Genomic DNA, 10,837 nt, shown 5'->3' with positions numbered 1-10,837 from the left:
GCAGAACCCCCCACACAGAGTCCCCCACGCTCAGGCAGATGTCGCTACTATGACCGTGGCTCTCGCTCCAAATTGGCCTCAGGGTTTTGGAGGGTTCTGGATGTCAGACCCCTCCAGGCCCGGAAGGGAGTTCTACAGGATGCCAACGGTCCCCGGGGGCGAGAGACCCCCGCTCTGTCTGCCCTGTTCCTTTCAGGCCACTCAGGTGGCACACCTGGTCCGAAGGCAGGTCCAGAGGCCCCCTGCCCTGGCCCACACAGCACTGGCACCCATTCCCACAAGCGTCCACCACCGTGGCCAGCAGGCTCGAGGCTCACCTGCTGCAGGGGTGCTAGGGCTCAGACCATGATCCCCCAAGCAGGGCGCCTGGCGTGAGAACTCAGGACTGAAGGAGACCAGAAGGCCTCTGGGGCAGCCCAAGCCTCTCTCCGACCTCCTCCTCCCCTCCCGTCTTCCCCGGGCCTCTGGGTCTCCCTTTCCGACCGCTCCTGTGCTACATAAAGCTTTGATTAAAAGCACATCTGGTGTGCTTTTCTCTTGTTAACCTGCCTTTTGTTACAGGGCTGTCGCCCGCGCCCCTGATGCTGGGTGAGGAGAGGGATCACAGCTTTTTTTCCCTGCAAGGGCACGGTGAGAACCTGGAACAGATCACGCCTCCAAGGTCCCCACTCAGGGCCCTCTGCACTGGTTCTGCAGGAGGCCACTTGCCCCAGACAGAAGCAACAAATCCAGGGCGGGACAAAGCTTCCAACCACCCACTACACAACCTCAATCCAACCTCCCCTAGGGCAGCAGGCACTCCATGCCTTCTTCCCTCCCTGTTTCCCTCCCTCTCTTCCTTCCTTCTTTTTCTTTCTTTTTCTTTTTTATTTTTTTGAGATTGAGTCTCGCTCCTATGGCCCAGGCTGGAGTGCAGTGGTGCCATCTCAGCTCACTGCAACCTCCACCTCCCGGGTTCAAGCGATTCTCCTGCCTCAGCCTCCCGAGTAGCTGGGATTACGGGCATGCACCACCATGCCCGGCTAATTTTGTTTTTAATAGAGATGGAGTTTGCAGTGTTGGTCAGGCTGGTCTCAAACTCCCAACCTCAGGTGATCCGCCCGCCTCAGCCTTCCAAAGTGCTGGGATCACAGGCGTGAGCCACCGTGCCCGGCCCCCTTCACACTTTCACGGCAGCAGCTTGACCCTCGACCAGGAACATTGTGCCCCCGCCTGCGGGTCTCTCTGGGCTGCACTGCGGAACCTGCCCGTGGCACCGGGTATCTGTCTAAGACCTCGGCCAATCTGCACAGGTTCTATACATCGAGTTTTCAGGCAGAGGCTGGCCCCCAGTTGGTCCCGGACTGGCATGTCATGGTCATCTAATGCGGACAGGTGCAGGATGGCTCCATCCTGAACGAATCGAATTCTAACAGCGCCTTGACGAGGACTTCTCACTGTCAGGAAAAGAGATTCAATTTCCTTTTGAGCTGAAATTAATTTTCAGAGAAAATCACTTTATCGCGGTGCCCCGAGGCATGCTCCCAGCCCAGCACTGCCGCTTCGCAGCGGGGCCTGGACTCGGCGGGGGCTCTGGGAACGCTGCGCCCGGCGGAGCAGAGCTCGGGGAGACACGCCGGGAGAGCACTGCTGCCGGGGAGTCTTGCTGGCCTGGAGGCAGATATTTGGGGAGCAAGGACAGCTGGTCTGCTGGCTGCCGGGTGGACAACAGCTTCTCCCCACCCTGCTTGTTCCTCTAGCAGTCCAGGGATCGGGGCAGCCTGGGTCAGATCCCAGCCTCTCAGAGAAGAATCACGGTGCAGCAGGAGCCGCGCTCAGCTGGGAACGAGGCCCAAGGCGTCTGGTGGCGAGGAGGGCCTTTGGGCAGCGGCAGGCGCCCCCCTCTTGTGCCCAGGACCCAGATCTGCAGCTCTGGCCCTCGCCCTCGTCAGCCCTCACGTCTGCTTTCCACCCAGAGGTTCCGCTGGCTGCGCAGCACACACATTCCTCTCCTGCATCTGCCTGGCTGGGATCCAACCGATCGCCTGTACATACTGGGCTCAGCCCCGAGCTCCAGCCCAGCATTGCTTCACGTTGAGGGATATGTCATCAACACATTTTTAAGCCAGCACAAGATATTATTTAGGAGAATGAAATTCTCCCTGGATTCAGAGACTCCAGAATGTCTGGGTAGACTTACGGAATGACCCGGAAAGAATTTTAGACATTGTGCTAGACTTCGTGCTATAGGTGGGGACACTGAGGCCCAGAGAGGCGCCCCACAGATGGCCGGGGCAGGACAGGAGGCCAGGTGTCCGGCCTGAGCTCCACAGAGCCTTCAGGGTCACATGGAAGCTTCGGTCCCAAAGCCCCCAGTGTCTGTGGCTAACCCAACTCCCATCACCCACCTGCCTGTGAGGCCCCACAGGGGGAGCTGGCTGTGGCCAGTGGCTGAACCCCCACCCATCTCGATGGCCAGAAAATGGGGAAGCCACTGTCTCCCAGGCTGGGGCTACCTGGGAATGTGTGGCCCTGGCCGCTTTGAGGGACAGTTCCCAGGTCAGCAAAAACCTAACATTGACACCAAGGACCCAACACCTCTGCTCTCCTGGCCCCACCTCCCCAGGGCTCTCGAGAGAAGGCAGCGGTCCCTGAGGACAGGATCTGCCGCTGCTCCGTCTTCCACACTCTCAGTGGTGTGCACTCCTCAAGTCCCGGCCCCTTCTCATGGGAGCTGGACCCACCGGCCACCCAACTTCAAGCCCCGAGGGCGGGAGTGGTCCTCCAGACACATGCAGCCCTGACCGCCAGGCCCACCCTGGCCACTCCGGAGAGCCACAGGGAGGACAAGGAGGGAGACGGCCAACGAGGAGCCAGTGGGCTGCAGTCAGTGTTGGGCACCAGGGTCTCTAGGTGAAGACAGTTAACCCCAGCTCACCCCCGGCCTGCCCCCAGTGGGCCCCATGGACTCCAAGAACATGAGCATGGGAGGGACCCCACAGAACCAGCCACTTAGCCGAGGTGACAGTAAATCTGTGTGCTGTAACGCCATGTGTCCTCCTAAGGAGAGTGGCCCTGGGGCACCGGCTGTCCCCGGCTGGGAGCTTGTCCATGCCAACAGCCAGTGCCATGGGGAGACAGAAGACTGCCCTCAGCATCGGGGGCATCTGCTGCCCTGGTCCTGTCACAGGGCTGGGAGGTGTTGGCATGGGGACCGGGAGAGTGCTGGTGGGTGGCGGGTGGAGCGGGACAGCCGATGTGGCTGTCTCCTGGCTCATCCACAGGCCCCTGGGGTCAGTCCCAGGGCAGAGCCCCCCCAACACAGCCCACACTTTGTTCCCAGCCGAAAGGCGAGACACCTGGGTCTCGCCCCACCCTGTCCGTCTCTTGCCAGCACCCAGTTTTCTGTGGCCACCTTTGCAGGATTCTCGGTTCCCTAAGAACTCCTTGGCCTGTGGTTATCACTCACCCTGCCCAGGACCTCTCGGCAGTACAGGCTGAGCTGTGGCTGCAGGTCCCTTCCTGGGCCCCAACCTCCCTCGGGGTCTGAGCCCACCGAGGGCAGAAGCCACATCTTCCATCCCGGGACCCTCATCCGGCAGCCAGCAGGCTCCCAGGCAGCATGCCCAGAGTCCACTCCAGAGCCCCCGCGCCGGCGGAGGGACCGGGCGAGAAGCACTGCACTCGGAACGCGTCCCTTAGTTTGGTGAAACGCTAGTGCCTGGCTGAGAGTCCCAAGTGGCCCCTCGTGAGCCGACGGTGACCACGGAGGTAAGCCATGGAGACCCCCCACGGCCAGCGGGCAGCCTGTTTCCAGGCAGCTGGGCCTCCTTATGCACGCGCAGCACCTCCCCACCACCTGTTTCCCTGGGTCCCCACAATCCGCACGCCAGCTGACACGTCCCGCCTCCCCTGTTTCCCCTCCCACCCATCCCACAGGCAGGGACCCCGGCCTAGAAAGCTCTGCGCTGCTCTCCCACGCCACCTGAGACCTAGGGCAACGCTGGGCAAGTGAGGGGCACAGAAATGCCCAAGGACAGAGAACACAGCACACAGAGGCCCGCGAGGTGGGGCCGCCAGCCACACACACCCCTGACCTGGGGGGCCCAGCTCTCCTCCCTCTCAGCCCAATAGTCTGGGTCTATTGGGAGGATGGCGTTCAGGGGAAGCTCCTCCAGGGGCCACTTCCAAAGCAAGGAGGTGGACCCGGCGTGAAATCCACGCTCAGGGCGCGGGTGACGCAGCTGAGGGCGTTCCAAGTGGTGCTTCGGGAACGTTCAAAGGACAGAGCAGCCACAATACTCGGAGGAATAAAGCCACGTGTAGCACGGCACGGGACGCCCGGAGTACGTTTTAAAATCCACAGCTAGACAGACGACGGAAAGATGGCAGACGATACACTCCACTGTCAACTGCGGTTTCCCGGGGATGGGATTAGAGTGTTTTTGTTAACTCGTTGGCAGGCTATGAGCGTCCCCAACAGTCCTCTGAGATGCCACTGACCACCGTGTCCCGGCCAGACGAGCTTCGTGCAGCAGCCCAGAGACCTACAGACCCAACATCCTTGTTCTGAGGGGCCGAGTGCCGTGCCCAAGGTGGGCTTGCTAGAAGCGAGGCTGGCCCTCGGGCCCTGGAACCCACGTGCCGTTACGGTGGGAAACTGAGCCATGAGCAGTATTTATACATACAGCCATCACGTGCTTTTTACACCAGTAAGCAGGAGACTGTGGGGACAAGCGGCCCCTGTGTCCGTCCCTGCACCCCCGCACCCCCACGCTGTGTCTGGCCTGGCCTGTTCCTCCGGGGAGCGTCATCCTGGAAGCAGGGTCTTTCTTTGTGTCAGCTCAGCAAACACCTGGCCTGGCCTGGTTTCCAGGCCACAGAGATGGAGGTGACCCCAGGCAGCCATTGCCCAGGCCTGGGGAAGCCACCAGGGCCAGGAAAGGGCTAGCCCCAGAGGACGTAAGGAGAGGGGAGGCAGCAGGAGCCGCCTGTCCAGTCTGTGTTAGAACAAGCCCCGGCCGCTTGCTGCAGTGACTGCGGGTGGGAGGCCAGGCTGCTGGGCCTCAGATGGCAGGGGACGTGTTCCCACCTGGTGGTCTCCCCCTCCTGCAGCCAAACCACACAGAGGCAGCACTTATGCCAAGCCTCAGCAAAAGGGGAGAACGCGCAGCTCCCTCCCCTTCTGCAAACCAGAGCCCAGCCCCAGACGACAAGGCTGGATGCTGCGTGGGCCCCACAGCCGGCCTGCTGGAGCTGGAGTCGAGCCGTCTGGAGGCCCTGTGGCCTGGCTGCAGCTGTGCTGCTCTCTCTAAGAGCCCACCCTCTCTGGTCCCAGTAGGCAGCTTTGCACCACAGAGGCAGGAAGCAAGCTAGACACGGCCGGCCCTGCTTCCTGGCCCCGTGCAGCCTCTGGAGAGGAGAGGTGGGCGCAGAGCCGCCGGGATGTCCCTGGTCTCAGGCCTTCTCCTCCCTGACAGTCATCGCCAAGTTGTTTATCTGCTAACAGAACCCAGATTTGTCCCCCAGGACCTCCAGTCCTTCTGCAGGCCAGGATCTCGCTCCTCCCCAAACTCCTCAGCATTTTCCCCACCCGAACCCCAGATGAGCATACAGGAAGGAGAGACGGGGAGCTGTCTCCAAATGCGGCCATGCACCCACCCACCCCTCCTGAAGGCCACATCCGTGTCACTGACACATTTCGGGGGCTTTCTGGGTTTCTTTAGCCAGGTGGCCCTGCGCAGCCGGGCCCATCCAGCCCCTCTGAGCTCCATCTGGGCAACATCCACCACGCAGGACAGTGTCTCCTCAGCCCGAACCGTGGAGGGCTCTGCAGGCCCGGGCCCTGGCTGCCCCGTGGCTTACTCTCCTGCAAATAAGCAGGGTGGTCATGCACCGAGGTTCTCATCGGGCAATCCTGCCCCCCGCAGACACTTGGCCACATCTGGACACACTTATGGCTGTCACAACAGTGGGTGCCACTGGCACCAAGCGGGCAGCAGCCAAGAGGCTGGCACACAGCTGTGTCGCACAGGAGGGCTCCACAGCAGAAAGGATCTGTTCCAGAATGTCAGGTGTGCTGAGGTCAGGAGACCCTGTAACAGAGCCTTGCACGCTGCGGTGCGGATTACATGGGGAGATGTGCTGTGATGTTCTCGGAAGAGCGTCTGGCACACAGGAGGTCCCCGGCACACAGGAGGTCCCTGGCAAACGGGCTGCTATGCTTACCAATAACACCTCATCTCAGCCTCGAGAAGTCAAAGCAGATGCTGAGATGTCTGTTTTCCAACAAGGAAATGAAGCCCAGAAGAGGGACGTGCTGGCCCGGAATAGAACCTGGGCCCCAGCCCTGGTCTCCGAGGGAGCCTCCTGCCTAGGGCTGGGTCCCACAGAGTCCTGGCACCTGACACCGCCACCATCTCAGAAGGCACAGGCCCTGGCCCCCCGGATAGGGACTTTCTCATGCTGGCGGGGGATGTGTGGGGTGCTCCTTAGTGTATGGGGTGCTCTTCAGGAACTGGCTGTGCTCCCGCCTGAGCAGCACCTCCTCCACACCCACGAGAGCAGCTGGGGGGCTGCCACACGGAGTGCTCTGGAGCCAGGTACTGCTTAGCCAAGCCGGGCCCTCCTGTTTCCAGGGGGTCACCCCACCTCAGGAGGGCTGCCCCGTGCCTTTCAGAAGGGGACACAATAAATGGTAATGCAGGCAGTGAGGCATGGCCACCTTCCCTGGGACTGAGTCCCTGGCACGCACCAGGCACGGGGAGGAATGGAAGATGCTGTGACTTTGGTCTCCACGGCCTCTCCGTGCTCCCACCAGCCTGTGGGAGGGTCGCCTCGTCCCACTGTCCCCCTTCACAGTTGGGGACCAAGGCCCTGGGGGGTAAAGGAACCTGCCTGAGATCCCCCGGCCCCCAGATCCCCCAGTGTGCCCCTCACAGCATGCTGCCACCCACAACTAGGAGGACGTGGCCAGCTGGAACATACCAGGTGCCCGGCGGCTGTCACCAGCTTGTGGGTGGAGAAGGGGAAGGCCTCGTTGCTCAGGTCTGCATCCAGCACCTCCTGCAAAATGGCCCGGCTGCAGGCAAGAGCAAAGTCGGTCAGTCAGCAAGTGCTCACAGGAGGACTGGGCAGGAAAGGCCCCGGGGACCCACCATGAATGGAACAAGTCCCTGTCATCACGGGGCAGATGGCAACATACATGGATTAGTAAAAAATACACCAAGACAGATGAACACTCCAAATACACAGGCAGTCACCTTCCAGCGGGGTAACACCGGGGCCAGCAGAACCGCTGGGGGAAGGAGACCAGACCTGGAGACAGCTCCTGTGAGACCCTCGAGTCTTAAGTGGGACACTGAGACTGGAGCGGCTATCTACCTAGAGAATGCCCCTGAAGCCCGCAGGCCGGGAGGAGCAGAGCGTCTGGGCCAGGTCCACAATCCACATCCCCAGGCCCCTCCAGGTTCCCAACTCCTCAGAGGCCAGAGGGCCCCAGCTCTGCTTCAGTAACCACAGCCGAGAGGGGGGCTGGCTCTGGAGGCCTCAGTGCTGCACAGAAGAGCAGACCTGCCCTCAGCAGAGGCGGACAGGAGCAGAGTCCAGCCTCCTCCCAGCCCCCAGCAGAAGGGGCTCTTCCCAGACAGCACCCCGCTCTGCTCCCCGACCTAACCCTCCAACCAGGCACCTCGGCCCCCAAGTCCTGTCTGTCATAGGTATGAGACGCTGAGGCTGCAGACTTGGAGGGGCAGAGAGCTGGGATTGGCACCCAGCAGGTGCTAAGAGCCATTTTGACCTCCTAGGGGACTGTCACCTACCTGAGGGGACAGAGCCATTGCCACCTCCTAGGGGACTGTCACCTACCGAGGGCAGGGCCGCACCCGAGGGCTGTGGGGGCCCAGGAATGTTCCTGAGCACTGGACGCTCGGTCCATACTCGACAGTTTGCACAGACTTGCTGGGTCCACCCCTAGTTTATAAGCTCTGCAAGGGCGAGGGTTCACTCCCCACTTCCCCTGCTCCACGGTGCCCGGCATCAAATCCACCCTCACACTTGCCCAAGTACCAGAGACCTCACTGGAGCTGGCACCCAGTCTTCAAGGAAGCCTTCACCTCCTGGGCACTGTGCCCATTCGACCTCTCCAGGTCTAGCCCTCTTCTGCCCTTCCACATTCTCACCCCTTCCCCTGTCCCCATTTAACCCTTCATCATCCTTCAGCTCTTGGCTCAGCTGTCACCTCCTCCAGGAAGCCCTCCCTGACTCCCTAGGTCTTGGTCAGGTACTCCTTGTCCAAGGTCCCACAGTCTCCTGCCAGGGTGTCTCTCACATTGGTTGTACCCTCCCCCAATGCACCCACCCCCAGGAGCTCCTTGCCAACAGAGTCCCCCATCCCAATGTGCCTGGCACATAGAAGGCTCTTGGTAAATGGGACTGACTGTGAACACCCTGGCTTGGCACAGCAGGGTGAGGCCCCTATTGCTAGGAGATGGTCCCCCACTTCTGCCCCTCTGGGGTCCCAGCAGGTGTTGAGACTGCAGGGTGGGCTACCCAGAAGTGCTGCCGACCCTAATCCCGATCGTCATCGTGCTGGGAGCCGCCACCCACGTCAGCCTGAGGTGCTCAGCCGTGGTACAGTTGGCCAAAACCCTTATGTAACCACCCAGCACCCACGTGGTGCCAAGCCCTGGAGAGCGACAGCAGCGCCTCCAGACCTGAGGAGCACATGCTGTCTGCAGCCACACAGAAGGGACCTGGGCCAGAAGCCTGGAGCTGCCACCTGGTCCAAGGCTTTGAAGGGCTCTGACCCAGGCTGTGGGCTCAGCAACCTCAGGGGAAGCCCAGCCTGAGCCTCCCAGTCAGAGGCCCCAGCTCTAGTCCCAGGCTCCGTACTCACCCCCACGCCTTCTAAGCCCCAGTCCCTCACCTGCGGGGCCACGGGCCGCTGCGAGGAGCCAGCAAGAAAGCACACGCACAGCCCCTGGTGTGAACCATGGCCACAGCGAGGGCCACCTCTGGACGGCACGACACCATCTCTCCCAGCCATGCAAGGATGTTGGTTTTGGTTTGTTTTGTTTCATTTTGGTTTGAGACAAGGTCATGCTCTGTCACCCAGGCTTGAGTGTAGTGGCACAATCACATCTTACTGCAGCCTTGACTTCCTGGGCTCAAGCGATCTTCCTGCCATGGGCTCCCGAGTAGCCGGGACTACAGGTATACACCACCATGCCCAGCTAATGGAAAAAAAAAAATTGCTTTTAAGACAGGGTCTTGCGATGTTGCTCAGGCTGGTCTCGAACTCCCAGACTCCAGTGATCTTACGCCTTGTCCTCCGAAAGTGCTGGGGTTGCAGGCATGAGCCTCCATGCCCAGCCTCCACTAGCACGTGAGGCTGTTTGAGTTCACATTCACTAGTCTTAAAAATGCAGTCCCACTAGCCACATTACAAAGGCTCAGTAGCCACACAGGGCTCAGTGGCTGCCTGTTGGACCGCTCAGTTATGGAACATTTCCAGAAAGTTCCATGGGGCAGCAGCTCGCACAGGCCCTGCTCCCTGGTGCATCAGGCATGCTGAGCACGTCCCGAATAACAACTCCAAAGTGCAGCCCTCATCGGCAGCACCAGTGTTGCTATTCATCTAAGAAAACTTGGGGTTATTTGTTTTGAAAGCTAGAGGACATTTTGGAGGAGAAAGTTAAGAAATTACCAGGAGGCAGTGAGCTCCTCTCCCGCCCTGGCTGCCTCGCCCGCTGCCGCCTGGAGCATCTTATAATGAGGCTGGGCGCCCCTGGCAATACCTTGATCTGTGTGTCTGTCCCCCTCCCTCACAGCCCACCTGCCTCCCCCACACTAAAAATAGCCCCACTCCCTGTCCAAGGCTGGCGTGGCGATGAAGCCAGAGGATTCCAAGGGCTGGGCGTTGACACCCCTCCCTCCACCCCAGCGATGCAGAGGTTGGGGTCACCTAGGCGAGGAATGAAAAGCACCCAGCATCATGGCTGTCTGTGGGCCAGGCGGGGGCTGCATGATTCCGCCGCACCCCAGCCCCTTCCCGTCACTGCACCAGTACTCTCCACTCCTCCTCAGGCACGTGGAAGCTGTCTCTGTCCCCTCCCCTCCCTCTGAGGCTCCCAGCACACCCCATCTGCTGTCTGGCACCATGAGCCTCGCCCAGTCCATGGGAACCACCGCAATGCCAAACCCTCGCCCGTGAGCCGAACGGACTCAGGTCATTCTGCCTCCTGGACATCCCCGCCTCACCTGGCCTGAGGCTCCTCACAGGCCTGTTGGCCCCCTGCCTGCTGGCCCAGCAGCAGAGACCCCCCACCAAAGCCCAAGGCCGACCATGCTCCCGCTCTGCTCAGCACCCCTCTCTCAGGGGGGCGGCCGCTGGGCCTCCGGGATCTCACCCTGCTGCCTCTGAGACGGCTCTTGCCAGGCTCCGTCCCAGCCTCGATGCGTGCCTCAGACAAACAGGCGCTTGCCTGCCAAGGGACCTTTGCACCTGCTGTTGCCACTGCTGGGAGCAGTCCCCCGAGAGAGCGCCAAGGCTGGGTCACTCATTTCCTGCCGGGCTCTGCCCAAATGTCTCCTGAATGCACGCTGATTTCTATGGGCAGCCTCAAGTGAAACCCTCGGCAGAAGCCGGCTCGGCCTCTCCCGTTCCATCCTTTCATTCAGCACTGTCGCGTCTACCGTGTGCCTCTGAGCACCGCAGCGTACACGCACGGACAGCCACAGCGCAGTCACTCACAGCCCGAGAGGGGAGCCGCTGGTCCAGGACTTGGCGGGGGGTGCCAGGGAAAGTGAACCCCGTGGCGGGGACTGGGCACTCCAGCCAGAACCCCAGGCTGACAGG

General features: G+C 61.2%; 1 protein-coding gene across 2 annotated transcripts in view; it reads right to left on the bottom strand.

Moving 5' to 3' along the window:
- SARDH (sarcosine dehydrogenase) overlaps window positions 1-10,837 on the bottom strand; it is a 71,159-nt gene that overhangs the window by 13,639 nt on the left and 46,683 nt on the right. For both annotated transcript variants that reach the window (XM_017513108.2, XM_017513109.2), the window contains one exon: window positions 6,967-7,060. In XM_017513108.2, the coding sequence (XP_017368597.1) occupies window positions 6,967-7,060 (94 nt within the window). The remainder of the gene's footprint in view (window positions 1-6,966; window positions 7,061-10,837) is intronic.

The sequence above is a fragment of the Cebus imitator genome, unplaced genomic scaffold (assembly GCF_001604975.1).
Source record: "Cebus imitator isolate Cc_AM_T3 unplaced genomic scaffold, Cebus_imitator-1.0 Scaffold486, whole genome shotgun sequence".
NCBI classification, from domain to species: Eukaryota; Metazoa; Chordata; class Mammalia; order Primates; family Cebidae; genus Cebus; species Cebus imitator.
Note: the sequence above shows the minus strand (reverse complement) of the source record. Positions and strands in the feature narration are given on the sequence as shown.